Source organism: Neoarius graeffei, chromosome 21, assembly GCF_027579695.1.
Source record: "Neoarius graeffei isolate fNeoGra1 chromosome 21, fNeoGra1.pri, whole genome shotgun sequence".
Taxonomy (NCBI): Eukaryota; Metazoa; Chordata; class Actinopteri; order Siluriformes; family Ariidae; genus Neoarius; species Neoarius graeffei.
In genome coordinates, this window is record NC_083589.1 from 56754532 (window position 1) to 56781098 (window position 26567).

General features: G+C 46.9%; 2 protein-coding genes across 2 annotated transcripts in view; both read right to left on the minus strand.

The window, feature by feature from the left end:
* The window catches only part of aldh1l2 (aldehyde dehydrogenase 1 family, member L2), a 68297-nt gene extending 58871 nt beyond the window's left edge, over positions 1–9426 (minus strand). The window contains exons 1-2 of the mRNA XM_060903402.1: positions 9249–9426; positions 8074–8218 (exon numbers count right to left, since the gene is read on the minus strand). Coding sequence (XP_060759385.1) covers positions 8074–8218; positions 9249–9296 — 193 coding nt within the window. The 5' untranslated portion in view covers positions 9297–9426. The remainder of the gene's footprint in view (positions 1–8073; positions 8219–9248) is intronic.
* A 3540-nt stretch (positions 9427–12966) lies between these two features.
* samm50l (sorting and assembly machinery component 50 homolog, like) overlaps positions 12967–26567 on the minus strand; it is a 41106-nt gene continuing 27505 nt past the window's right edge. Inside the window, exons 12-15 of the mRNA XM_060903709.1 lie at positions 23321–23388; positions 23066–23212; positions 22262–22403; positions 12967–13707 (exon numbers count right to left, since the gene is read on the minus strand). Of these exons, the coding sequence (XP_060759692.1) occupies positions 13662–13707; positions 22262–22403; positions 23066–23212; positions 23321–23388 (403 nt within the window). The 3' untranslated portion in view covers positions 12967–13661. The remainder of the gene's footprint in view (positions 13708–22261; positions 22404–23065; positions 23213–23320; positions 23389–26567) is intronic.

The window sequence follows — 26567 nt, forward strand, 5'->3', positions numbered from 1 at the left end:
GGTAATGTGTGGGCTAAATCAAATTCAAATGTGCTGCCCAAGGTTTTTGTACCTGGTCCATCTGTTGTTCATGAGTGTGTGCGAGAGCATCCTGAAGTGTTCCCCGCCTGTGCCGTCACTCGTGCTATGATGAAGCGCGCAGCTTCTGAGGAGCGTAAGCGCTCACTGTCCTCCTCCGCTGTTGATGCGCCCGATTTGTCTGATTCGTTCTTTGCTAATCTTGATGATTTAGGTAGTATTGTTCCTTCATCCACTACTTCTGTGCCGTTGGCGAAAGTTGAACGCACACTGAATTTGTCTCGTGAAAAGTTGATTTCTGCTCAGAAATCTGACTCAACCCTTGCTCCATTGTTGCAGCTTGTGTCAGATGTTGATATAGAAAAAGAACCGCAGTGTTTATTTCTCAGAGACGGAGTGTTGATGAGGAAGTGGAGACCTCCTCATGCTCCAAACCTGGGGAAGGAGTGCTTCCAAATTGTGTTGCCTGAGATATACAGAGGTAGGGTTTTAAGTATAGCTCATGATTGTTTGGCTGGACACTTGGGGATAGCAAAGACATTAAATCGTATTACTCAACATTTTTTCTGGCCTAGTGTTAGGAGAGATGTTGTTCGTTTTTGCAAGACGTGCCATGTTTGCCAGTTAGCTGGCAAACCAAATCAAACCATTCCACCTGCACCGTTGTATCCTATCCCTGTGTTAGGCCAGCCATTCGATACAGTCATCATTGATATTGTTGGTCCACTTGACCGTGCAAAAGGTGGGTACCAGTATCTGTTGACAATGATGTGCGCAGCGACTCGCTTCCCAGAGGCGATCCCTCTGCGTACTATCACCACCAAGGCTGTACTTAAGGAGCTGTTAAAATTTTTTTCGCTGTTCGGTCTACCCAAGGTTGTGCAGACCGACCGTGGGTCTAATTTTACCTCGTCTTTTTGCTCGCGTGTTACAACAGTTGCGCATCCAGCACAACATTTCCAGTGCTTTTCACCCTGAGAGTCAGGGGGCACTGGAACGTTTCCACCAGACTTTGAAGAGTATGTTACGGAAGTATTGTTTAGAGACTGGTGGGGATTGGGCTGATGCTATTCCCTGGTTGTTGTTTGCATGTAGGGAGGTTGTCCAGGAGTCTTTGGGATTTAGTCCGGCTGATCTCGTTTTTGCGCACTCACCACGAGGTCCGTTGGCTGTCCTGAAACACCAGTGTTTTAGTGATGACTCCACTAAGAACATACTTTCTCATGTATCTGACTTTCGCGATCGTTTACATCGGGCATGTGAGTTTGCTCGTGAACATCTAAAACAAACTCAATGTAAAATGAAGCAGTGGTATGATCGTAAGGCTGTCGATCGTCACTTTGTAGTGGGTGACAAAGTGCTGATGTTGCTACCTGTTCCTGGGTCTGCTTTGCAGGCTCGATTTAGCGGTCCATATGAAGTTTTGGAACGAGTGTCTGATCGGGACTATGTGATTGCGACTCCAGACCGTAGGCGTCAGAAGCGCTTATGTCACGTGAATATGTTGAAGCCGTTTCATGAGCGTAACTCCTCTGTTCTTCCTCTTGTGCCACCTGACCCGCAACCAACTGCTGAACCGGTGCTGTCTAGTGGTGCGGTGCTGATCTCGGCGGTGGAAGAGGGGGACGATGATGTTGGGAGTAGCCCATGTCGTGCAGTGGTAGTGGGGCGTTTGAACAATTCTGCTATGATTTCTGTGCTTGCCTCTCACCTTCCTCATCTATCTCCGTCACAGAGGGCTGACATAGTGGAAATAGTCAGTCAGTTCCCTGAGCTCTTTGGCGATGTACCAAAACAAACGCGAGTTCTTGAGCATGATATTGATGTTGGTGCTGCAGTTCCCATCAAGCAGCATCCATACCGCGTTAATCCTGCAAAGAGGGCGATTTTGAGGAGGGAAGTGGAGTACATGTTGGCGAATGGCATTGCTGAGCCTAGTTCGAGTCCTTGGAGTTCTCCTTGTCTTCTTGTAGCTAAACCTGATCACACGTTCCGTTTTTGTACTGATTACCGCCGTGTCAATGCAGTCACGGTACCTGACTGTTATCCTCTTCCGAGGCTTGATGACTGCATTGACAGGGTGGGGTCAGCTGTGTTTGTGAGCAAATTTGATCTGCTCAAGGGTTACTGGCAAATTCCGTTGACAGCCAGAGCCAGGGAAATTTCTGCCTTTGTAACACCGGACGATTTTTTGTCTTATCGCGTAATGGCGTTCGGCATGCGTAATGCTCCCGCGAGTTTTCAGAGACTGATCAATACAGTATTGTCGGGTATGTCTAATTGTGAGGCCTATCTTGACGATGTTGTGTTGCACAGTCCTGATTGGTCCAGTCACCTTGTCCAAATTCGAGAACTGTTTCAGCGTCTCTCGTTTGCAAATTTGACCAATTTGGCAAAATGTGAATTTGGAAAGGCTACTGTTGTGTATCTTGGCTGCTTGGTGGGAGGGGGTAAGGTGCGTCCGTTGGATGCAAAAATTTCTGCCATCTGCAATTTTCCTGCCCCTGCTGATCGCCGCGAGCTTCGCAGATTTCTTGGCATGGCGGGCTACTATCGTGCGTTTTGTGAGAACTTTTCTGCAGTAGTAGCCCCGTTAACTGATTTGTTAAGTCCAAAGGTTCCATATGCCTGGTTGGAACATTGCAGTAGGGCTTTTGAAAATTTGAAATCGCTTTTGGTTGCGGCTCCAGTTTTGAGTGCGCCTGACTTTTCAAAGCCCTTCTCCCTTGCTGTCCTCCTCCAGCTTGATGCTGATGACATTGAACATCCTGTTTCTTATTTTTCTAAGAAATTTAGCCTTCCGCAGCGGTCGTATTCGACCATAGAGAAGGAGGCACTAGCCCTGGTCCTTGCTGTACAACATTTAGAGGTTTATTTGGGTGCCTCAAAGAACATCGTTGTCTATACCGACCATGACCCGTTGAAGTTTATCTGGCGCATGCGTAATTCAAACCAACGGCTCATGCGGTGGTGTTTGATATTGCAACCTTTTAACTTGCAGGTTAAACACATTCGGGGTACGGACAACGTTATAGCGGACGCTTTGTCCAGAATGCCTTAGTGGTGTCTTTTACGGTATACCCGTATGATTTTTTTTTTCTTACAATAATTAAATATTGTTATTTTAATAATGTTTAAAATAATGAAAAGTTGAATGGATATATATCCGTATGATTTTTTGTTTTGGTGTTTGGTAATGTATGGTGTGTATATATGTATGCGTATGTATATATGAACCATTACGTGTTTTGTTTGTTTTATTGTGCTTATGTTTGTGCCACACACCTCTTCTCGTTGTGGACGTGGTGCATGTGCACGTTTTTTTTTGCACTTAATTATGTTTGTGTCTTGCACCCGACCTGTTTGTGAACTTGGTGTATGACTTTTTTTGTGTTAGTAATTTGGGGACTATGTCACCAACTTAGTGGGGAGGTGTTACGTCCTCCTACCACTAGGGGCCCCCAGTACTTTTTTGTAGGGTTGCTGCACTTAATTGTTTTACAGGTGGTTGGTGTGGAGCCAATGATGTCTCCTCTATAAATGCTAGGGTGGGAGCCTAAAGACTCTCTCTCTCCTCGGGGGGGTTGGTTCCACACCCATTTGATGCCTGCTTGTTTCTCTTTTGTGGTTGGTTTCCCCTTTTGTATGTAGTTTAATTCTTTGTTGGTTGTTCCTTGGTTTGTTTTGTTATTATTTGACAATAAAATACCTCTAGATTTAAATGAGCCCTGTGACTTTTTGTCATAGATGTTACACTGCTACATCTGTTTGTAACACAAGTCCAGTCCAGCTTGCTGTCCAGCCACAGCCTGAGGTACTTGTAGGAATCCACAGCTTCCACCTCGACTCCCTCGATCAGAACTGGTCGTGACCTTGGTCTGGACCTCCCAAAGTCAATGACCAGCTCCTTGGTCTTCGAGGTGTTGAGCTGCAGAGGTTCCTGTTGCACCACACAGCAAAGTCCCTCACCAGGCTCCTATACTCCTCCTCTCTGTCGTCACTGATGCACCCAACGATGGCTGTGTCATCGGCAAACTTCTGAATGTGACACAGCTCCGAGTTGTAGCAGAAGTCCGTGGTGTAAAGGGTGAAGAGAAGACGTGATGTCCTTCAGCCTGACGTACTGCGGCCTGTCAGCGAGGTAGCTGGAGATCCAGGTGACCAGGCAGGGGTCCACTCGCATCCTGTTCAGTTTGTCCTGAAGCAATAGGGGCTGGATGGTGTTGAAGGCACTCGAGAAGTCCAAGAAGAGGATCCTCACTGTGCCATTTCCCTTATGCACATGCGAGTGGGCTCGGTGTAGTAGGTAGAGGATGGCATCTTCCACACCGACACCTGCCCGGTACGCAAACTGCAGATAGTCCTGGGCATGTTGTACCTGGAGTCTGAGGAGGCTGAGGAAGAGCCGCTCCAACGTCTTCATCAGATGTGAAGTGAGTGCCACCAGTCGGAAGTCGTTCAGCTAGCTGAGCCGATTCTTTTTGGGAACTGGAACGATACATGATGTCTTCCAGAGGGTGGGCACTCTCCCCAGCTGCAGGCTAAGGTTGAAGATGCGTTGGAGTGGTTCACCCAGTTCAGCAGCGCAGGTCTTCAGTAATCGGGGGGACACCTTGTCCAGGCCTGCTGCTTTCCTGCGGTGAAGCTTCCTCAGTTGACCTCTGACCTGGTCTGCAGTAATGCATGGAGGAGTCTGTGTTGAGGTGGGGGAGGAGGGGGCTGCTGTGATGACTGGGGGGAGGTGTGTTGAGGGAGGAAGGAGAGATGGCTGCAGTGAGGGAGAGGGTGGGGGGGGACATGGGCTGGTTGAACTGATTGAAAAAGTCATTCAACTCGTTCCCCCTCTCCACTGTCCCCTCAACAACTCTGGTCTTTGTATTGTGGCCTGTGATGATTTTCACACCTTCCCAGACCTCCCTCATGCTGTTCTCCTTCAGCTTCTGCTTCACCTTTCTCCTGTAGCTGTCCTTAGCTTCCCTCATGCAGCGTTTTACCTCCTGCTGCGCTGCTTTCATTGCCTCCCTATCCCTGCTCCTGAAGGCGGCCTTCTTCCTGTTGAGAACAGCTTTGACTTCCCGTGTTACCCATGGCTTGTTATTAGGGCAACACCGTACAGTCTTAGTGGGGGAGACCATGTCTGCACAGAAGTTAAGGTAATCAGTCAGACAGTGTGTCAGCCCCTCTATTACCCCTTTTCCACAAAATCAGTTCCAGGGCTGGTTCGGGGCCAGTGCTGGTTCACAACTCGTTCAACTTACGAGCCAGCTGAGAACCAGTTTGCTTTTCTACAGCTCGCGGTGCCATGTCATTATGTCGCTGTATACGTCATTACGTCGCTGTATACGTCAGTTACGTCATTACGTTTGCTTAAACCTTGGAGTGAATATCGAAGCAAAAACAACACGGAAGAAGCAGCAGCAGCAATAACAACAACAATAATAATAATAATAATGGCTGACTTCGCGTTTGTACAGCTGCTGCTTCTCGCCGCTTAAAAATGGCGATCTTTCGCGGTCTTGTTATTGTTGTTAGTCTTAACAACTCCGCCCCCCTGCTGACGTAAGCGGTTCTTTCCTCTGGCCCAGCAGAGAGTTAGTGCTAGCCTGGAACCGGTTTTTCTGGCCCCAGAGCCAGTTCTTTGTCTGTGGAAACAGAAAACCCGGTTCCAAACTAAGCACTGGCCCCGAACCAGCCCTGGAACTGCTTTGGTGGAAAAGGGGCATATGTCCTCACAGTGTGGGCTAAGCAGCACATCCCAGTCCGTGATGTCATAACAGTCCCTGAGGGCATCTTCCATTTCAGGGGACCACCTCCTAATGGAGCTAGTTGTACCTTCATTATTATTTTCTTCCAAATCCTTTCCTTTGTATTATATATCCATTCATTATCTGTAGTCGCTTATCCTGTCCTACAGGGTCGCAGGCAAGCTGGAGCCTATCCCAGCTGACTATGGGTGAGAGGCGGGGTAAACCTGGCGACTTGTCCAGGGTGATCGCAGGGCTGACACAGAGACAAACAACCATTCACACTCACATTCACACCTACGGTCAATTTAGAGTCACCAATTATCCTAACCTGCATGCCTTTGGACTGTGGGGGAAACCGGAGCACCCAGAGGAAACCCACGCAGACACTGGGAGAACATGCAAACTCCACACAGAAAGGCCCTCGCCGGCCGCTGGGATGGAACCCAGGACCTTCTTGCTGTGAGGCAACAGTGCTAACCACTACACCACTGTGCTGCCCTGTATTATTATTTTTTATTTATATTATATTCTCATCTCATTTTCTTCCGCTTATCCAGGGCCGGGTTGCGGAGGCAGCAGTCTGAGCATGGAAGCCCAAACTTCCCTCTCCCCAGACACCTCGGCCAGCTCCTCAGGAAGAACACCGAGGCGTTCCCAGGCCAGCCGAGAGACATAGTTCCTCCAGCGTGTCCTGGGTTTTCCCCGGGGCCTCCTCCTGGGGGGACATGCCTGGAACACCTCCCCAGGGAGGCGTCCAGGAGGCATCCAAAAGAGATGCCCGAGCCACCTCAGCTGATTCCTCTCGATGTGGAGGAGCAGCGGCTCTACTCCGAGCTCCTCCTGAGTGACTGTGCTTCTCACCCTATCTCTAAGGGATCGCCCAGCCACCCTGCGAAGGAAACTCATTTCGGCCGCTTGTATCCACGATCTTGTTCTTTCGGTCATTACCCAAAGCTCATGACCATAGGTGAGAGTCGGAACGTAGATTGACTGGTAAATCGAGAGCTTCGCCTTTTGGCTCAGCTCCTTCTTCACCACGACGGACCGATAAAGCAACCGCATCACTGCGGAGGCTGCACCGATCCGCCTGTCGATCTCATGCTCCATCCTTCCCTCACTCGTGAACAAGATCCCAAGATACTTAAACTCCTCCACTTGAGGCAGGACTTCTCCACCAACCTGAAGAGGCCTGCTGAACGAGGAGCTGGGTTCCGGAGCCCAAGCTGTGCGTGGAGGTGAGCCCAACTATCTCTAGCCGGTACCTCTCAACCTCCTGCACAAGCTCAGGCTCTCCCCCCCCAGCGAAGTGACATTCCATGTCCCAACAGCTAGCCACTGTGTTCGGGGATCAGGTCGTCAAGGCCCCTGCCTTCGACTGCCACCCAATCCACACTGCACTGGCCCCCTACGGCTACCTCTGTGGGTGGTGAACCCACAGGAGGTCGGGCCCACGTCACCGCTTCGGGCTGAGCCCAGCCGGGCCCCGTGGGCAAAGGCCCGGCCACCAGGCACTCGCATACGAGCCCCAACCCCAGGCCTGGCTCCAGGGTGGGGCCCCGGCTGCGCCATACTGGGCGACGTCACGGTCCTTGATTTTTTTTTTTTTTCCATAAGGGGTTTTGGTGAACTGCTCTTGGTCTAGCCTGTCACCTAGGACCTGTCTGCCTTGGGAAACCCTAACAGGGGCGTAATGCCCCCACCAACATAGCTCCTAGGATCATTCAAGCACACAAACCCCTCCACCACAATAAGGTGGCAGTTCTAGGAGGGGTTATATTATATTACATTATAACCTTTTTGGTCTCTTAATGCAGTGTTTCCCCCCCCAAAAGCTGCCCATATATACATTCTAGAATGCACAACTCCCAAACAAGACACTATAAACACAAAATGCAATACGTTTTTGTTTTTACAATCACTTCTGTTTTGACGCTAACTGATGTCAATCCATATTATCTCTACTTATCACAATCAATCATAATCTGATTACACTGACAATACTCTATTCGGTTTTATTGTATTTTAAGTGATTTCAGAAACCCGTTCTTCATGTTACATGTTTTATATGCAAATCATTACTTTGAATAAATGAATATGCATAATTAGGGCATGACGCAATTTGACATCTTCTAGAAGTTTCTACAGAAGTATTTTTGCGCAATTACCAGCTTCTATGACTAACAACAACTGTCGCGTTACTTTACTTGACTTATAAAGGTTAAAATTATTATTAAAACTGAAATAAACAGAATTTAATTCTGCTCATTTCCCTTGCCTGTAAGCCCCGCCCCCTCACTCTGTCACTCACCCAGCGGGTCTGCCTTGCCATCTTTATCCGGGACAGTGAACACGCCCACTACTTTGTGGCCCTGTTTCCGGAGGCTGGTATACACTTCCTGTCCAAACAAGCTCTGACCAATCAGCGCGAGCCTCAGCTTATTTTGGGAGCGAGCCTATGTGAAAAAGGAGATCACTTTCAGTGACAACACGATATTAATATGAAAAAAAAAAAAAACTGCACAAAAAACTTCATTGTGAGAATTTAAAGTCATATTAAGATAAATAATGTGTAAAAGCCGGCTTTGTTTTCACGAGCATATGATAAGAAAACGCGTTAGTCAGGACAAATAAGTATAAATACAAATACAATAATAAATATAAAATATACTGTCATTTCTAATATTGTAATAAGCAATGAAAGACAACAAATGAGCAAACAACTGCACAAAAGCATGATACTGAAAGCAAGAAGCAAATGAGCAAAAACCGGTTCAGGTGCTTGCATATGTACATATTTTAGATAAAATTTCATATCTAAAAAGTGCAGTATAAATGGCTCAAAGTTATTTTATGCTTTTTAGTGGGCTTATATATTGGATATATGGAGCTATTTGTGGCTGTGGAAGTCTGTTAGGCTGATAATCTCGAAATGACTCCCAAGAGAAGACTATAAGAGCCGAAAACTAGGTGTAACACCATTCACAGTCAGTGTTGCACTCATTAAATAAAAAAGCTATTTATAAATAAGGCTTTGACATGTCTTTAATAATGTGATATGAAGAGCCATTTCCCCAACATTTGCTGAAGCAACTCAATGCATGTCTCTCTGCTGGAAAGTACACACACACACACACACACACACGTAACTCGGTACTAAGTATAGCAACGTGGCCACTTGGAACACTGTACAGTTTTTACAGCAGAAACCAAGACAGCTAAAAGAGAAGCCCCTACAGCCATGAAACGTGCACTATTATGCACAGATAATGGTGATAAATCAGCTCGTGCACCTACAGCACCCTGAGTGGCATAAAGCACTCTGAATGAGAGATTAATGATCACAACACTGACTCTTCTTGAAGTATCCAGGACTGCACTATAGATCTGTTTGTGTTAACCCTATTATCTTTCAGTCTCCTGCAAAGGCTTTTCTTTAATTGCTAACAGCAGCAGCAAGGGTAAACAGGCGCAGTGGTTACTCACAGAGGATGTGGAAAATTTCCTAATGACCGTGCTAACCGTCCACAGCATGGCGACAATGCAAAGATTTTAAAAAATAATAATAATTATTATTATTATAATAAAGTACACTGTGGCCGCACACCTGCTCACGAGCGCGTGTATTTGTGCACGAGCAGTGGTTCAAACTCGCCGCAGCTAATTTATATGACACACAGAAGGCTGCTGTGACGGTACTGTACGTGCGCGTTATTGTCGTATACGTGCGCGCCCCCGTTTATAGATAGTTTATGTACTGCTTGTCCTCAGTTGAACCGTCAGCAACATGGCCACGGCAAAGCTCAGTGTAGCCTATTCTTTCTTTATTTAATCACCAATTTGTTTTTAGTAGACTCGTGTTAATATAACTTTTAATTCCTGATCTGTGAAAAGCTTTCTATATTCCAGAATCTGAATCAGAATCCATCTCAAATGATTCAGTCAACGCCCCACACCACACCATTAGTCTGAATCAGGATTGGTGCAGGGATTCGAACAACACAACTGAATAATTTGAGCTAAATTATATATAAACCCCCAAACGAGAAAAGATTTATCCATCCACGCTTTGTGAATAAATTCATGCATCTTCATACAAACTATTCTTTATATATCTCATATCATTGCTAACAAAACATGCCTCAATTAACTATTTTTGATGCTGGAAGCATTTACAGACAAGATAGTTAAAAAAAAAAAAAATATATATATATATATATATATATATATATATATATATATATATATATATATATAAAGATTTTCTGGTAAGGTCACATCAGTAAAGTACACTCTCAGAAAACAAAGTACATCATTGTACCTTTACGGTTACAACGACTGGTCACTGGATCAGTTCCCTCTAAGACACTTTATTTGTACCACTTATATACTGCTTGGGAACATAGGTGCCTTTTTTTTTTTTACCCTAAAAAATACACATAGTTACCTTGAAGCCCAATAATGAGCCCTAAGGGGTACATTAATGTAGATTGTACCTTGGGGGACAGTCTCTTACTGTACCCCCATTTCTGACAGTGTAGACAAAATATTTCTGGTATGGCTCATGCTACCTCATAAAGTTGGTTAAGATAATGTAAATAGTGTGCAAAGTGTCATCAAGGTCAGAGGCGATTCTAAAGTCTGTTGTGGCCCCAAGCAAAACATTTCCAGGGGTCCCTTCTGACCAGTGTTCATCACCAATATGTTATAAATAATCTGACACCAATGAAAAATGTATGAAACCAAAGTTTTTAAAATTCCAAATGTGAAAATACAATGGTAAAGAACAATAAAAACAATAAAAAACAAAATAAATAAGCCCTCGGGCCCCGACTCTCAGGGGGCCCCTGGGCCAGGGGGCCCCAAACAGTTGCCTGCCTTGCCTGTTCACAAGCTGCGCGTCTGATCAAGGTAAACAGTTGCTACTTTGAAGAATCTAAAATATGAAACATTTTTAGGTTTTTTTTGCACTTTTTTGTTTACTACATAATTCCATATGTTATTTCATTGATGTTTTCATAGTCAAAATACATAAAAACCTATGAATGAGTAGGGTGTACAAACTTTTGACTGGTACTGTAATTGTGTATATATATGTACTTATAATTAAATCATCTCTGGGAATTGGTAAAAGCATTAGCTCAGGCATGCCTCATAAGGATTACTATAAATCCTTGGGAACATTTTACTGAATGTGATGTGTGATTTGATTTTCATACCTTCCAGAAAATAGAATAAACTCCACTTTGTCCCTGCAAGTAACATTTATACACAGGGGATTTTAAATGAGCATAATTTTCCTGAATCCATAATGACACTTCAGAGAGTCCTAACTGTTTTAATGTCATTTATCCCCCTCCATTAAGGGTATAGCCAAAAAGATCAAGCCAAGAAAAGAATAATCACATTATCTAAATAAATAAATAACCAACCAACAAATTGATCCTTCCATTAAAATAATCAGAATACACAAATTCTTTGAATAAAAAAGAAAAAAGTATCAGTCAGCAAGGAAAAGAACTACTCGAAAAGATCACCTTGATCTTTGCAGCCCGAGTTCTCAGGCTATATTTGATGTGTTTGTCATCTGTCGTTACAGATTGACGTCAGGTACTACTGAAATACAACTCCAATTTTTATGCTGTAGACTTACCCCTTGCAACCCTCTGATTAACGTCTAAGTTACATGAAATCATACTTGTACCAGAGCGGTCCCAAAATCCTTAAACCCCAAATGCTATATATTTCAGCTTTATAATGCAGCACTAATTAATCAGAATGAAGAATTCATTAAATCAACACTTTCGGATCAATTTTCTAATTCTCTATAAACAACAGTCCTGACAGTTCAGTTATACATGAAAATGCTCTAATATACACTACCGTTCAAAAGTTTGGGGTCACCCAGACAATTTTGTGTTTTCCATGAAAAGTCACACTTTTATTTACCACCATAAGTTGTAAAATGAATAGAAAATATAGTCAAGACATTTTTCTGGCCATTTTGAGCATTTAATCGACCCCACAAATGTGATGCTCCAGAAACTCAATCTGCTCAAAGGAAGGTCAGTTTTATAGCTTCTCTAAAGAGCTCAACTGTTTTCAGCTGTGCTAACATGATTGTACAAGGGTTTTCTAATCATCCATTAGCCTTCTGAGGCAATGAGCAAACACATTGTACCATTAGAACACTGGAGTGAGAGTTGCTGGAAATGGGCATCTATACACCTATGGAGATATTGCACCAAAAACCAGACATTTGCAGCTAGAATAGTCATTTACCACATTAGCAATGTATAGAGTGGATTTCTGATTAGTTTAAAGTGATCTTCATTGAAAAGAACAGTGCTTTTCTTTCAAAAATAAGGACATTTCAAAGTGACCCCAAACTTTTGAACGGTAGTGTAGTTCTAATAAACTATAATTTCAACAGTAAAAAAGGACACTCCATAGTCAGAGTTTATAAGGTGCCTAATTGTTGATATGGTGAACTTTCACAGATGTTTATTTAGCATTTTTGCAAGGAATCTCTAACGGTCGTGCTTTGTAACAGTCAAGAGCTAAAGCTGTAACTTCAACTTTTTTTGACAACTATTGGACAGAGGACTTTGTGGGTTGTGGTTTCTTGGTAACATGACAATGTGTGAATAGTATTGTTACCTTTTTTAAAAATAAAGGGAGGCTGACGTGGGAACTCGTTTATAGCTGCTATAAGTGATGAACTAATTTGTTTTGTAGGCATTAAATGTAACTGTAAATGGATAAAAAGTATTGTAATTTAAGTAGTATTACATTGTAATGATTAGAAAATTACTATGGTATAAGAGCAGTGCAACACTGAGGACCGAAAATAATCAACTTCAGGGTGGAAACAGTAACTTTAGTTTGTGCCGGGCCTCATCACACCACACAACATTGATTATTTTCCTCCAGTAGTACACACCCTGTCGTGTTTTAATCCTTCTATAAAATAACCTAGTTACATGGTGAAGCATGCAGATCACCTGATTAAGATTCAATGCTTCAGTTAAGTTCGCAATGTCAACTATTTGTATATTTTGCCATTAAAAACAAAGCATTTAGAAATAAATTAGTCTGATATAAATTGAGCATAATCAGTGAATGTGATTTAATTGTGAATATATCCACAATCCAGAGCTTTTTTTTTAAACAAATATAAAAAGGCTTACACGGTTTCAAAGAGTAAGATAGGGGACAAACGTGATTTATTCTTACTTGGTGTACATCATCTTAACAGACATTAAAAAGAGGACTTGCAATAAGTGCACTGCTGGTGGATCTTTAGTGGGGCTTCGAACCCATAAAAACTACAGAATGAAAAGGAATCATTACATAACCAATTCACTGAAGCTAGAGCTTTGATTCATTTATGAGGTCTGGCAAAGGGGGAAATCACAACCAGAATCAGATAACGAACCACTTCACTGAAAGAACAAGTGACTGCATTATAATTGCATTATGTTTTTTCTGATCAATCAGTAACTGAAATTATACAAAACACAAGTTATGGCATTTACTGATATCTCCCAATACTATTGGATAACAAAAGAATAATTTTTTTCCACCTGATGCTTCACTTCATACTGGGTGCTTTTACAGAAATATAAATAGTTGAAGCACATTTCTCAACAGCGTCCTCACACGGTCTGGATATAGCACCTGTTATTACACATGAATAAGAGGTCCTAGTACGCAACAATACCAACAAGTGTCAAGAAGTTAAACAAGCTCAGTCATGCTTTGTCCTTGGAAGATGAAGCTCCTCACATGTGGATGTGCATGCAGGAGGGATCTCATTCGGACATTACTACACATAGCTCAGCCACTACCGTAATCCCACAATTCTTGGCTGCAGAACTAGACCAGCAGCCAGTGACATCACAGGAAACGGATCCCAGCTCCAAACTGTATACCGTCGCATATCCTTCACAGGGAAACAAAATGAAATTAAAACTCAAAGGACAAAAGGCACACAAACCAAAAACACAAAGGAAAATACAGTACAACAAACAACAAAATCATGTATAATGTGCAAAGTGTATATATATATATATATATATATATATATATATAAGTAATGGAGGCACTCAAGTGACCTGAAATTACATCAGTTGTTTCAGTTCAGTTGGTCGGGTTCAATGCCCAAACTGATGATCACATCATCAGTTTTTCTTTGGCTAATCAGACACAAGGTACGCCACCACTCTTGCCGGAGTGGTTGGGGGTTAGGTGCCTTGCTCAAGGGCACTTAAGTCAATCCTGCTAGTCTGGGGAATCGAACCAGCAACCTTTTGGTCCCAAAGCTGTTTCTCTAACCATTAGGCCATGACTTCCCCCATCTGAAAATTACATATATTAAGGCAATTGCTTCAAAGGCTGTTCTATTTCGTTTCTACTGACCGCCAGAGGCGGTGCTTTCAGCACATGGATATCCATCACACGAACGTGCAGGTCGAGTAATAGTAACAACAAAGTCACGTGTGACCTGGGTGACGTCACCCCGTGACCCCGGCATAAAAGACCGGTAAACCCAGGAAGTGACCTCTTACATCTTCTCGCGTTTGCAGGTTGCGAGTTGGGTTGAAATTTGGACAAAGCGCTGTGGTAGTTTCGTTACCCGTAGGGTTGGGGCTGTGCTTATGCACCCTCCAAGAAACTGCGCTAAGTCCACCAACTCTTGTCGTTATATTCGTATTGATTTATTACTCCGTAAGCTGAGCGCTCTCGCTCGGTGGAGTTAGCTGATTAGCCCTCCGGGGCGGTGTCCTCACCGCTGGAGGCCGGCTTGTTTTCGCTTCAGGTAAGCGGGTTTCATTTATTTAAATTAAAGCGGCGTTCCTCTCGCCGCTGTTTATCAGTTCTGCGGCGCTCGGCGCCTATCCTTGTTAATATTATTAACCACCTTGTTTTGTGTAGCCTCGCCACCGGCCTGTTCACAGGCCGGCTGTCTTGTGTGTTGTATTCATATTGATTTATTACTCCGTTAAGCTGAGCGCTCTCGCTCGGTGGAGTTAGCTGATTAGTCCTCCGGGGCGGTGTCCTCACCGCTGGAGGCCGGCTTGTCTTCATTCAGGTAAGCGGTTTTCATTCATTTAATTTAAAGCGGTGTTTCTCGCCGCTGTTTATCAGTTCTGTGGCGCACTGCGCCTATCTTTGTTAATATTATTAACCACCTTATTTTGTGTAGCCTTGTCTCCGGCCTGCTCACAGGCCGGCGGTCTTGTGTTGTATTGTTTGTTACTCCGTTAAGCTGAGCGCTCTCGCTCGGCGGAGTTAGCTGATTAGTCCTCCGGGGCGGTGTCCTCACCGCTGGAGACCGGCTTGTCCTCATTCAGGTAAGCGGTTTTCATTTATTTAATTTAAAGCGGTGTTCCTCGCCGCTGTTTATCAGTTCTGTGGCGCACTGCGCCTATCTTTGTTAATATTATTAACCGCCTTATTTTGTGTAGCCTTGTCTCCGGCCTGCTCACAGGCCGGCGGTCTTGTGTGTTGTATTCGTATTGTTACTCCGTTAAGCTGAGCGCTCTCGCTCGGTGGAGTTAGCTGACTAGCCCTCCGGGGCGGTGTCCTCGCCGCTGGAGGCTGGCTTGTTGTCGCCCAGGTAAGCGGTTTTCATTCATCTAAATTAAAACGGTGTTTCTCGCCGCTGCTTATCAGTGCTGTGGCGCACGGCGCCTATCCTTGTTAATATTCCCGACCACGGGTGTGTTCGCCCGGTCGTTTTTCATTACCGCCTGATTGTTTATTTTGGGCTGCTTACTTGGGGTGTTCTCGCCCTATTTTTTAAGTTCCCTTCTGCCAGCCAGGCGTCATGGACCTCTTCTCTCGCTGCGCCAACTGCCGGTCCCCCTCGAACCGGAGGACGGCCACCGCGAGTGCCCCTCATGCCTGGGTATTGATCACCTGCGGCAGGGGCTGACGGACACGGCCTGCGCAGACTGCATGTGCCTGAGCGTGGCTGCGCGGACCGCCGGGCTGGCTCGGCTGGATTCTCCGTCTGACATCCCCCGGGCCTCGGGGGGACAGGACACGGTGTCGGCTGCAGCAGTGGGGCCCAGCAAGCGCCGTGGGTTCCCCCACACGTCTTCGCTTTTAAGGCGAAAAAGAAGCGCTCGGGCGATTTGGCTCAGAAGGTGGAGGTGATGTCCACCGAGCTGGAGGAGATGAAGGCCCTGCTGGCGAATCTTCAGCCTCCGCCACAGGGGGCAGTGTTCCCGCTGCAGGGCCCTGGCGGCAATGCAGGACACCCCTACCTATGGCCTCCTGCAGATGCCCAACATTGAGATTACTCCGTTAAGCTGAGCGCTCTCGCTCGGTGGAGTTAGCTGACTAGCCCTCCGAGGCGTGTCCTCGCTGCTGGAGGCCGGTTTGTTGTCGCTCAGGTAAGCGGTCTTCATTCATTTAAATTAAAGCGGTGTTTCTCGCCGCTGTTTATCAGTTCTGTAGCGCACGGCGCCATCCTTGTTAATATTCCCGACCACGGGTGTGTTCGCCCGGTCGTTTATTTTTTATTTCCGCCTGATAGTTTATTTTGGGCTACTTACTTGGAGCGTTCTCGCCCTATTTAAGTTCCCTTCTGCCAGCCAGGTGTCATGGACCCCCAGACGCTGGAGGGGACGAGCGCGGCATCACGGGAGCTGTGTGACACGGCTCCAGGCCTTTGCCTACTCGTCGCGGGAACTGGGCCGGCTGATGTCGTATCTCACCCTCGGCCGCCAGCAGATATGGCGGGCACAGTCTCCTCTGGCCGAGCCCGACCGGCGTGTGCTGCACTCTCTCCCTGTTGTCCCCGGGGAGCTGTTTGGCGAAGCCACTCAGCAAGCCCTGGATCGGAGTGCCCAGGTCATCTAGGCGTAACAGCAGTTCGCTGGCCCCCGCCAGGCCCACCACCATGGCAATGCTGCCCAGTCCTTCAGGGGGCCCACACCGACTCTGTCTCGGCCACGCACCCGCCAGGAGACCAGACGGGTTGATGACTTTCGCCACCCCACCACCTCCCGGACCCGCGGTGCCGCCCCCTACACCCAGTCCACTCCTCGTCGCCCCCATGGTGACCGACGGGGGCGCTCTGGACGGCGCTGACATCAGCGCGCTGGCGGTCGGCCGCTTTTCCAGCGAACAGCTCCAAAGCTGGAGAGCGTTGACCCCTGGGTGCTGGTGACCCTCACCGAGGGTTACCGCATCCAGTTCTGCCGCCGTCCACCACATTCCATGGGGTCAAACACACCACCGTGAGCCATCCGGGGAAGTCCCTCGTCCCCTGGCAGGAAATCGCCACCCTCCTGGAGAAAGGAGCAGTCTCTCCCGTCGACAGGCAGAGACAGCAAGGTGGGTTCTACTCCAGGTATTTTCTGGTTCCGAAGGACGGCGGTATCCGCCCGATCCTCGACCTGAGGTCCCTCAATTCCCACTTGAGGACCATGAGATTCCGCATGCTGCGTACAGTGGATGTCTTACACCACATCCAGGCGGGCGACTGGTTTGTCACCTTCGACCTGAAAGACGCCTACTTCCATGCTCCCATTGTGCCACACCACAGGCAGTTCCTGCGGTTTGCCTTCGAGGGCCAGGCTTTCGAGTTCAATGTTCTGCCCTTTGGGATATCGCTGGCACCCCGTGTGTTCACCGGATGTGCGGCAGCGGCATCGGCACTACTTCAGGCAAGGGGTTTGCGTGTCCTGCCCTACCTGGACGACTGGCTTGTCTGTTCACAGTCAGCAGCTCAGGCCCGCACCAACATCGCGACTGTGCTCTCGCATGTCGTAGAGCTGGGGCTCAGGGTGAATTACAAGAAGAGCTCGCTGGTGCCCAGCCGGGAGACTACTTTCTTGGGCATGCACCTGGATTCGAGGTCGTTGATGGTAACTCCCTCCCAGACCAGGATCCACAACATCCGCCTACTGCTTGGCCGCTTCGGACGGGGTAGGTCACTCGCCCTGAAGACCTTTCAGCGCCTGCTGGGCATGCTTACGGCAGCCTCCTCTCTGGTCCCGCTGGGACTTCTGGACTTATGCCGCTTCAGAGGTGGTTCAACGGTCTCCACCTCCACCCGGTGCTGCACGGGCGCAGCACATCAACGTGCTGGAGCTACGGGCTGTGTTCCTCGGCCTACAGCACTTCCTCCTAGGCCTGACCGGCAGACACGTTCTGGTGCGGACGGACAACGCTACGGTAGTGTACTACATCAACCACCAGGGAGGCACAAAGTCCCTCCAGTGCTTGGAAGTGGCTGGCCAACTTCTGCGGTGGGCCCATCGACATCTCTTGAGCCTGTGTGCCATGTACTTGCCAGGCACTGCCAACAGGGCAGCAGATCTGCTGTCCCGCCAGGACCCCGATCCCGGGGAATAGAGACTCAACCCAGCGGTGGTTCTCGCCATCTGGGAATGTTTTGGCAGGGCAGAGGTGGACCTCTTTGCCTGCCAGGAGTCGACACACTGCCCTCTGTGGTTCAGCCTCCACGGCCCCAGTCCCCTGGGCCAGGATGCGCTGGCGCATGCTTGGCCGAGGCAACTGCTGTATGCCTCCCCCCCTCTGCTGCTGATCGTGCCAACCCTACACAGGGTTGCGATGGACCACCACGGGCTGCTGCTTGTCGCCCCCCCGGTGGCCGGGCAGAGTGTGGTTCCCAAGTTGCTGCAACTTCTGAACGGCGACCCCTGGTGCCTGCCAGTGAGGACTGACCTGCTATCACAGCTGGGAGGGCAGATCTGGCACCCGGATCCAGCCCGTCTGCAGCTCTGGGTATGGCCGCTGAAGGGCCGGACCCCCTGCGAGGTCCTTGTGAGCCGGCAGTGGTCAATACCATTGCAAGCTCTCGGGCACCCCCCACCAATGCCCTCTATGCCAACAGATGGAGGCTTTTCTCCAACTGGTGCTTAACTCGGGGGGAGGAGCCTACATGCTGCCCCCTGCCGACCATTTGACTGTTCCGCCAGTCTCTGCTTTGATAAGGGTCTTACCCCTGCCACCATCAAGGTCTATGCAGCTGCCATCTCTGCTCAGCATGCCAGAGTTGGGGGAAGGACCGTGGGGTCCCACGCCTTGGTGGCACGTTTCTTGAAGGGTGCTCTCCGGTTGAGACCCCCCCGACGGAGCCGGGTACCCACATGGGACCTTCATTGGTGCTGCAGGCTCTCTGCGACGCACCGTTCTGAGCCCCTGCTCACGGCAGACATTTCATGGCTCTTCCTGAAGACTGCTTTTCTTCTGGCCATTACATCGACGAGGCGCGTCGGGGAACTACACGCGCTGTCAGTCAGTGGGGAGTGCCTGCAGTGGCACTCCAGCGACAGTGGGGTCACCCTGTGGCCTAACCCCTCTTTCCTCCCAAGACCCTCTCTGCTACCTTCGTCAACCAGCCCCTTAGCCTTGCGGCGTTCGAGGCGGGCCATGGTGAGAGGTCGGAACTTTTGTGCCCAGTTCGCGCCCTCAGGGTGTACGTGTCGCGTACAGAGGGCTTCCGTAGGAGTGACGCCCTGTTTCTGTGCCACACAGGACCGTCGAGGGGTCTGGCGCTCTCTAAGCAGAGGCTATCCAAGTGGATAGTCGAGGCCATATTACATGCCTACAGGCACAGTGGCTTCCCGATTCCTCCGGCTGCCAGGGCGCACTCTGCACGGGGCGTGGTAGCCTCATGGGCATCACTGAAGGGCGTGCCCCTTTCAGACATATGCAGCACAGCCTCCTGGGCTTCCAGCTGCACCTTCACCAGGTTTTACCGTCTTAATGTCGTCCCACATAATCCTGTGGCGACGGCTGTCATTCCAGGCCCGTCGCAGCAGCACTGGGTACGGGTAGGCACTCCTCATGACCTGGTTGGTATTAGTCATCCATGTGCTGAAAGCACCGCCTCTGGCGGTCAGTAGAAACGAAATAGAATGAGGGTTATGTATATAACCGCGGTTCTATGAGTTTCGGATGACCGCCAGAGCTTGGCAGTCACTCGGAGTGTACACGAGAAGATTTGCCAAGAGGTCACTTCCTGGGTTTACCGGTCTTTTATGCCGGGGTCACGGGGTGACGTCACCCAGGTCACACGTGACTTTGTTGTTACTATTACTCGACCTGCACGTTCGTGTGATGGATATCCATGTGCTGAAAGCACCGCTTCTGGCGGTCATCCGAAACTCATAGAACCGCGGTTATATACATAACCCTCGTTTTCCCTCCTTATGACTTATCCTGTATTACAACACTTCCGAAATGCCTTTTGAATCAGACTCAGATTAAACACCATTTCTGTGTGACTTTGATGCATGTCTGACCTGGACACCCGAAAGATCTGCACTTCCCAAACTTATGCCGCTTTTCCACTACAAACGCGGCTGAGTTGGGCTGAGCCGTGCCGTGCTGAGTCGAGCTGAGTGGGGCTGTTGGAGTTGCATTTCGACTACAACCGCGCTGAACCGTGCTGACTGGAAGTGGGTGGACACATTGGGTGGAGTTAGCGAAAGTGGGTGGACGTCATGTGATGTCGTTAGGCGGCGCAAACAGTGACATCAGTGACCTTTTAAGCGGTAGTCTCACAACCCAGAGAGTAAACAATAAACATGGAGGACATGGAGTCGTTAGTGTTGCTGGTCTTGGTGCTGTGGCTTGTTGTCACCGACAACGCCAACAGATACTGGCAAGAGCGTATAGATGAGGCGAGGCGCATAAGGCTTCAGAAATTCTCGTAATTCGTAATTCTTCTTCTTCCGGGTTTACGGTGTTTACAGATCCCAGCGTGCTCGCGGGGCGTGTGTGGGCATGTGAGGACACTCCTCCTCACCAATCAGTGCACAGGGGAGTGTCTCCTCACGCCCCCAGCCCCACTCGGCTCGGTTTGGCTCGCTTCAGCCCCACTCCAAAACCGTGCGAGTTTTGGGTGCTAAGCAGGGCTGAAGCGAGCTGAGTCGTGCTGTTCTTAGATAGTCGAAACGCGAGCCGTGTCGGGCTGAAGTGAGCTGAAGCGAGCTGAAGTGAGCTGAAAAAGGGTAGTGGAAAAGGGCCAATAGTTTCTGCCCAATCTCACCTTTAGTTTAGTGGATAATCTCATTGTTAAGGCCCGGTTCCACAATACCGATAACTATAACTACAACTATAAATAAATGGGTCCCCTGCAGTTTGTGCTCACACCAGACCAATAACAATACCTATAGCCCAGGCCTGGGTTTATCCGTATCGGTGAGATCATTTCTGGAACAATTCTTCCAGGTCTGGACCTGATCCGATAAAACATCTGACCAATCAGGTAATTGTTTACATGCGACTTCGTCTGAGCACGTGCTATTTTTCCCCCGGGCATCTTTGTACATCCTTGTTGCATCATGAAGTCACGGAATACGGATTCACGGAAAATAAAAACCGTAATACAAAGCTCGGATCTTTTATTCACGGATGTGTGATTTTCCATGAATTATCAATAGCAAATTAATAAATATATAAATGCAGGTAAGATATTTTCATTATGAACTTCAGCAGTCCAAACATTTAATTGTTTTAGACTTCTTAATGTTTTATCCGTGATGAAGCATCCGCATGAAATCGGTAACCAATCTGTAATGTACTGAAACGTCCGTGATCTCATCTCATCTCATTATCTGTAGCCGCTTTATCCTGTTCTACAGGGTCGCGGGCAAGCTGGAGCCTATCCCAGCTGACTACGGGCGAAAGGCGGGGTACACCCTGGACAAGTCGCCAGGTCATCACAGGGCTGACACATAGACACAGACAACCATTCACACTCACATTCACACCTACGCTCAATTTAGAGTCACCAGTTAACCTAACCTGCATGTCTTTGGACTGTGGGGGAAACCGGAGCACCCGGAGGAAACCCACGCGGACACGGGGAGAACATGCAAACTCCGCACAGAAAGGCCCTCGCCGGCCACGGGGCTCGAACCCGGACCTTCTTGCTGTGAGGCGACAGCGCTAACCACTACACCACCGTGCCGCCACGTCCGTGATCAATCCGTAAATTATTAGCATCTGTCATGTAGCCATATTAAAATCCATAACCACGCCGTATTTTGTATTCTTTATTATATTTCCGTAATCCGTGACCCAGCCATATTATATCAACCACCGGAGCATGTGCATGGGTTGTTTTGAAGTCCAGGCTGTACAGTATGACCCAGAATAAATGTGCTACTACTTGGAAAAAACTTCCATGACTATTCCTAAATTGCATGAATTTATTTCCCTGAGTGTCAGGACCAAGCGATATTATAGTCGGGGTTATAGCTGTGGTGTTTCTGCTCTAGACTGGAACTAAATTCAGGCTCGTCAGAGTTGGAGTTATAGGTATAGGAACCAATAATGGCAGATATCGCGTTCTGGCGAAAACTGAATATGGTATGAGTAAGATATGATAATTGCTGATGGTTTGGTGGCGGGAGTTTCAATTTTTCAAATTTGGCATTTATCATGTTTTGGAACCAAACTCTTCATATACTTATAGACTGGAATGTTCGGTATGTGCATGCTGGTACCTGTCTCCGCTCTGAACACCCATGGGAATGCAGTAATTGAGTTCTAGTCTTGCAATGTTTCCCAACCGGAAGATGATTCCTGCACCATAGGACCAACGAATACATTCCGCTAACTTCTGCAAGTGTGCGTGTGGACCCTCCCCTGAACGATGGAAAACCAAGAAACACATACCAGAATTTATTTTATCAGTGCTCAGCAATATTGACCTAAAATGACCTGGCTGTTGTTTAAGTCCTGCTTTACAAGATCACAAATAAACAGTGGTAACAGTAATCTGATAACTTGTGCACATGGTTAAAGGGCATACTGGAGGTGATTTACAAAATGAATTGTATCAAAGACGTGACATGCGAAGGAAGTGAAAAGAACATGTAAATATGGTCTTCACTTGTACTGCGTTCTTGAGAGCCATGGAGAGTTTAAATTTAAAAGTAAAAAAAAAATTAAAATGTAAAGAAAACCTTTTAAAAGCTCTTGTTAAATCCTGCAGCAGAGGTGTTCATAAACAAGAGGTATAAAAACAACTTTACTGCAGTGTACAAAATTCTCTGCCCATGTTGAAATTCAGAGTTTTAATTTCTACAAATTTAATTACTGCCCTTCAGTCAGATTAATACACACGTATGCATGCACATGTTCTGTGTAAGAGTTGAAATATAATATGCTCAAATGAAGTCTAAAATAAAACTTAGACGGCAATAATTATGAGCGATGTGAATACAGCTTCAAGCGCATATCTGGTGGATGAACATGAATCGTTTTGTGTAAATCTTCCGATATTCAGGCAACTCTGACAAACTGACCGTAGTTGAGGTTGCACAGATTTCCCGCATTAAGGAAGAAGTGTGCTCTGAAGAGATCAGCGAAGCCACCCCGGGTAGAGCGGAACGGAAGCGGCGTGTACAGGTGGAGCCCTCCAGCCCAGTACGCGTCTCCACCCAGGTAGTCACCTGAACAGGCAAAGCAGCAGACAGGTCATTTTTTAAGAAATAGTTTGAAGAGAGATCTTTTTTCTGTTCGGGATTTTTTTTTTTTAAAGCGTCTGAAGTGGAACCAACCTTCACTCTGTGGGCCGATGCAGTACATGCCAAATCCTCTCACGCTAGTCGGACCACCCAGATAGAACCTGACATCAGAAATAAACCACACAGCAACACGCATCCATGTATTATATCCCAAAATTAATTCCAATACTTTATTTATGCAGTTCGATGCTGGAAGTCTGCAGAATTATCCAAGTTAAATTGAATATTTGCAGTGATGCACCTTTTTTTCTGGTTATAAACCCAGAGACATGGAGGTATGCACTAGAGAAAAAGGGAATGAAAGTCAGGAAGCACAAGATGGAGTATGTGTGTGTGAGAATGAGGAGCGTGGAATGGTACAGCTACAAGGAACAGAGGTGGTCAAAACAGGAGAGTTCAAATATCTGGGGTCAACTGTACAGAGCAATGGTGAGTGGAAGAGTGCAAGCAGGTTGGAATGGATGAGAATGGAGGAGAAGAGGATGTAAGGAGTGATTTGTGACAGAAGGTTGCCAGCAAGAATGAAAGGAAAAGTGTATAAGACAGTAGTAAGAGCAGCGATGTTGTATGGTTTGGAGACAGTGGCACTGACAGACTCTGGTCTTTCTGAACTGGAGGTAGTGGAGCGAAGGATGCTGAGATTTTCATTAGGAGTGACAAAGTTGGACAGGATGAGAAACGAGAATTTTAGAGGGACAGGACATGTAGGACGTCTTGGAGACAAATACCCTTTTTCTACCAAATCAGTTCCAGGGCTGGTTCGGGGCCGTGCTGGTGCTGGTTCACAACTCGTTCAACTTGCGAGCCAGCTGAGAACCAGTTTGCTTTTCCATAGCTCGGGGTGCTAAGCGGAGCCACGTCATTACGTCGCTGCGTATGTCAGTTACGTCGCTGCGTTTGTATAAACCTTGGCGCGAACATCGTAGCAACAACAACACGGAGAAGAAGCAGCAGCAGCGACAACAACAACAATAATAATAATGGATGACTTTGCGTTTGTATAGCTGCTGCTTCTCGCCGCTTAAAAATGGCGACCTTTCGCAGTCTTGCTATTGTTGTTGGTCTTAAAGGAACAGTCCACCGTATTTCCATAATGAAATATGCTCTTATCTGAATTGAGACGAGCTGCTCCGTACCTATCCGAGCTTTGCGCGACCTCCCAGTCAGTCAGACGCAGTCAGACGCGCTGTCACTCCTGTTAGCAATGTAGCTAGGCTCAGTATGGCCAACGGTATTTTTTGGGGCTGTAGTTAGATGCGACCAAACTCTTCCACGTTTTTCCTGTTTACATAGGTTTATATGACCAGTGATATGAAACAAGTTCAGTTACACAAATTGAAACGTAGCGATTTTCTATGCTATGGAAAGTCCACACTATAATGACAGGTGTACTAACACCTTCTGCGCGCTTCAGCAGCGCGTTGATACGGAGCTCAGATATCAATGCGCTGCCGAAGCGCGCAGAAGGTGTTAGTACGCCTGTCATTATAGTGCGGACTTTCCATAGCATAGAAAATCGCTACGTTTCAATTTGTGTAACTGAACTTGTTTCATATCACTGGTCATATAAACCTATGTAAACAGGAAAAACGTGGAAGAGTTTGGTCGCATCTAACTACAGCCCCAAAAAATACCGTTGGCCATACTGAGCCTAGCTACATTGCTAACAGGAGTGACAGCGCGTCTGACTGCGTCTGACTGACTGGGAGGTCGCGCAAAGCTCGGATAGGTACGGAGCAGCTCGTCTCAATTCAGATAAGAGCATATTTCATTATGGAAATACGGTGGACTGTTCCTTTAACAACTCCGCCCCCCCACTGACGTAAGCGGTTCTTTCCTCTGGCCCAGCAGAGAGTTGGTGCTAGCCTGGAACCGTTTTTTCTGGCCCCAGAGCCAGTTCTTTGTCAGTGGAAACAGAAAACCCGGTTCCAAACTAAGCACTGGCCCCGAACCAGCCCTGGAACTGCTTTGGTGGAAAAGGGGCAAAAGTGAAATAAGAGAGGCGAGACTATCTTGGGGAAAGAATCCTGGAGATGGAGTTACCAGGTAGAAGGAAAAGAAGAAGAGCAAAGATGAGATTCATGGATGTGGTGAAGGAGGACATGAGGACGGTTGGTGCTACAGAAAGATATGCGCCGTGTCCGAAATCACTCGCTATATAGTGGACTATATAGCGAGTTCGCCATTTTGTAGTGCTGTCCGAATGTATAGTGAAAATTGTTACACCATATATTGTGAACTCACAGTATCCCACAATGCATCGTGAAAAGTAGCACACAACCGATGGTCACTAACCAAGCAATATATCCCCATCATGCATTGCAGTCGTGCTGAAAGAAAAGCTGTAAAAGCTGTTTCATAAGGAGTGTACAGCAGTAGTTTGTTTTTCCTTATGACAACGAGCACGAGACAAATTTATAAGTTGTGGTGCGAAAACGGTAATAATATTGTAGTGTGTTGGGGTGAACGGACGGAGGAAGAAACGCGTTATAAATGGACATTCAAGTACAATTAAAAATGGTAAGAGAATCGAAAATAAGCTAAACTCGAATAAGACAGATAAAATACAAGAATAAAAAGTTAGAGTCCAGAGCGAGGGATTAAGCAAAAGCCTCAAATTTGATTTAAGAAAAGGCAGCGGCGAAGAAGAAAGAAAAAGGATTCAGCCTTGATTTAAAAGAACTGAAAGATGCAGCAGACACAAAGTACTTTGCATTTATTAATGTGGGGAATACGCTCAGTATAATGTGGATTTATCACAAAAATACATGCGTGTATTTATTATTTTGAAAACCCACCAGCCAGCTAATCTGGCATGCTTTAACTGTGTGACAGTAATGACGTAAATAACGGCGCAGCGGAGTAGTGTCTGAAAGTGTTTTTTCATTTTTAACAATATATAATATATATATAGTCCTCTATATAGAATTCCCTAGATAGTGAGTAGGGAGTAGTGAATGAGTGAGTGATTTTGGACACAGCAATGGAGGATAGGAGAAGATGGAGGGACATTATCTGCTGTGGCAACCCCTAAAGGGAACAGCCGAAAGAAGAAGAAGAAACCCAAACATCATTACAGCATCCTACAGTCCCTGACTGTGTGTTTGGATTTGATACACAAATATGGAGTGGACTGAGGGTATTTATTATATCTACAGAACTGCTTAAAAAGTAACAAAAACGTGAAGTGAAAAGAAAAAAACAAACCGTACACAGCTTTAGCCTCTATTTGCATGTGTGTGTACTTTCGTCTCATTTGGCAATACACTACTGCAGATTA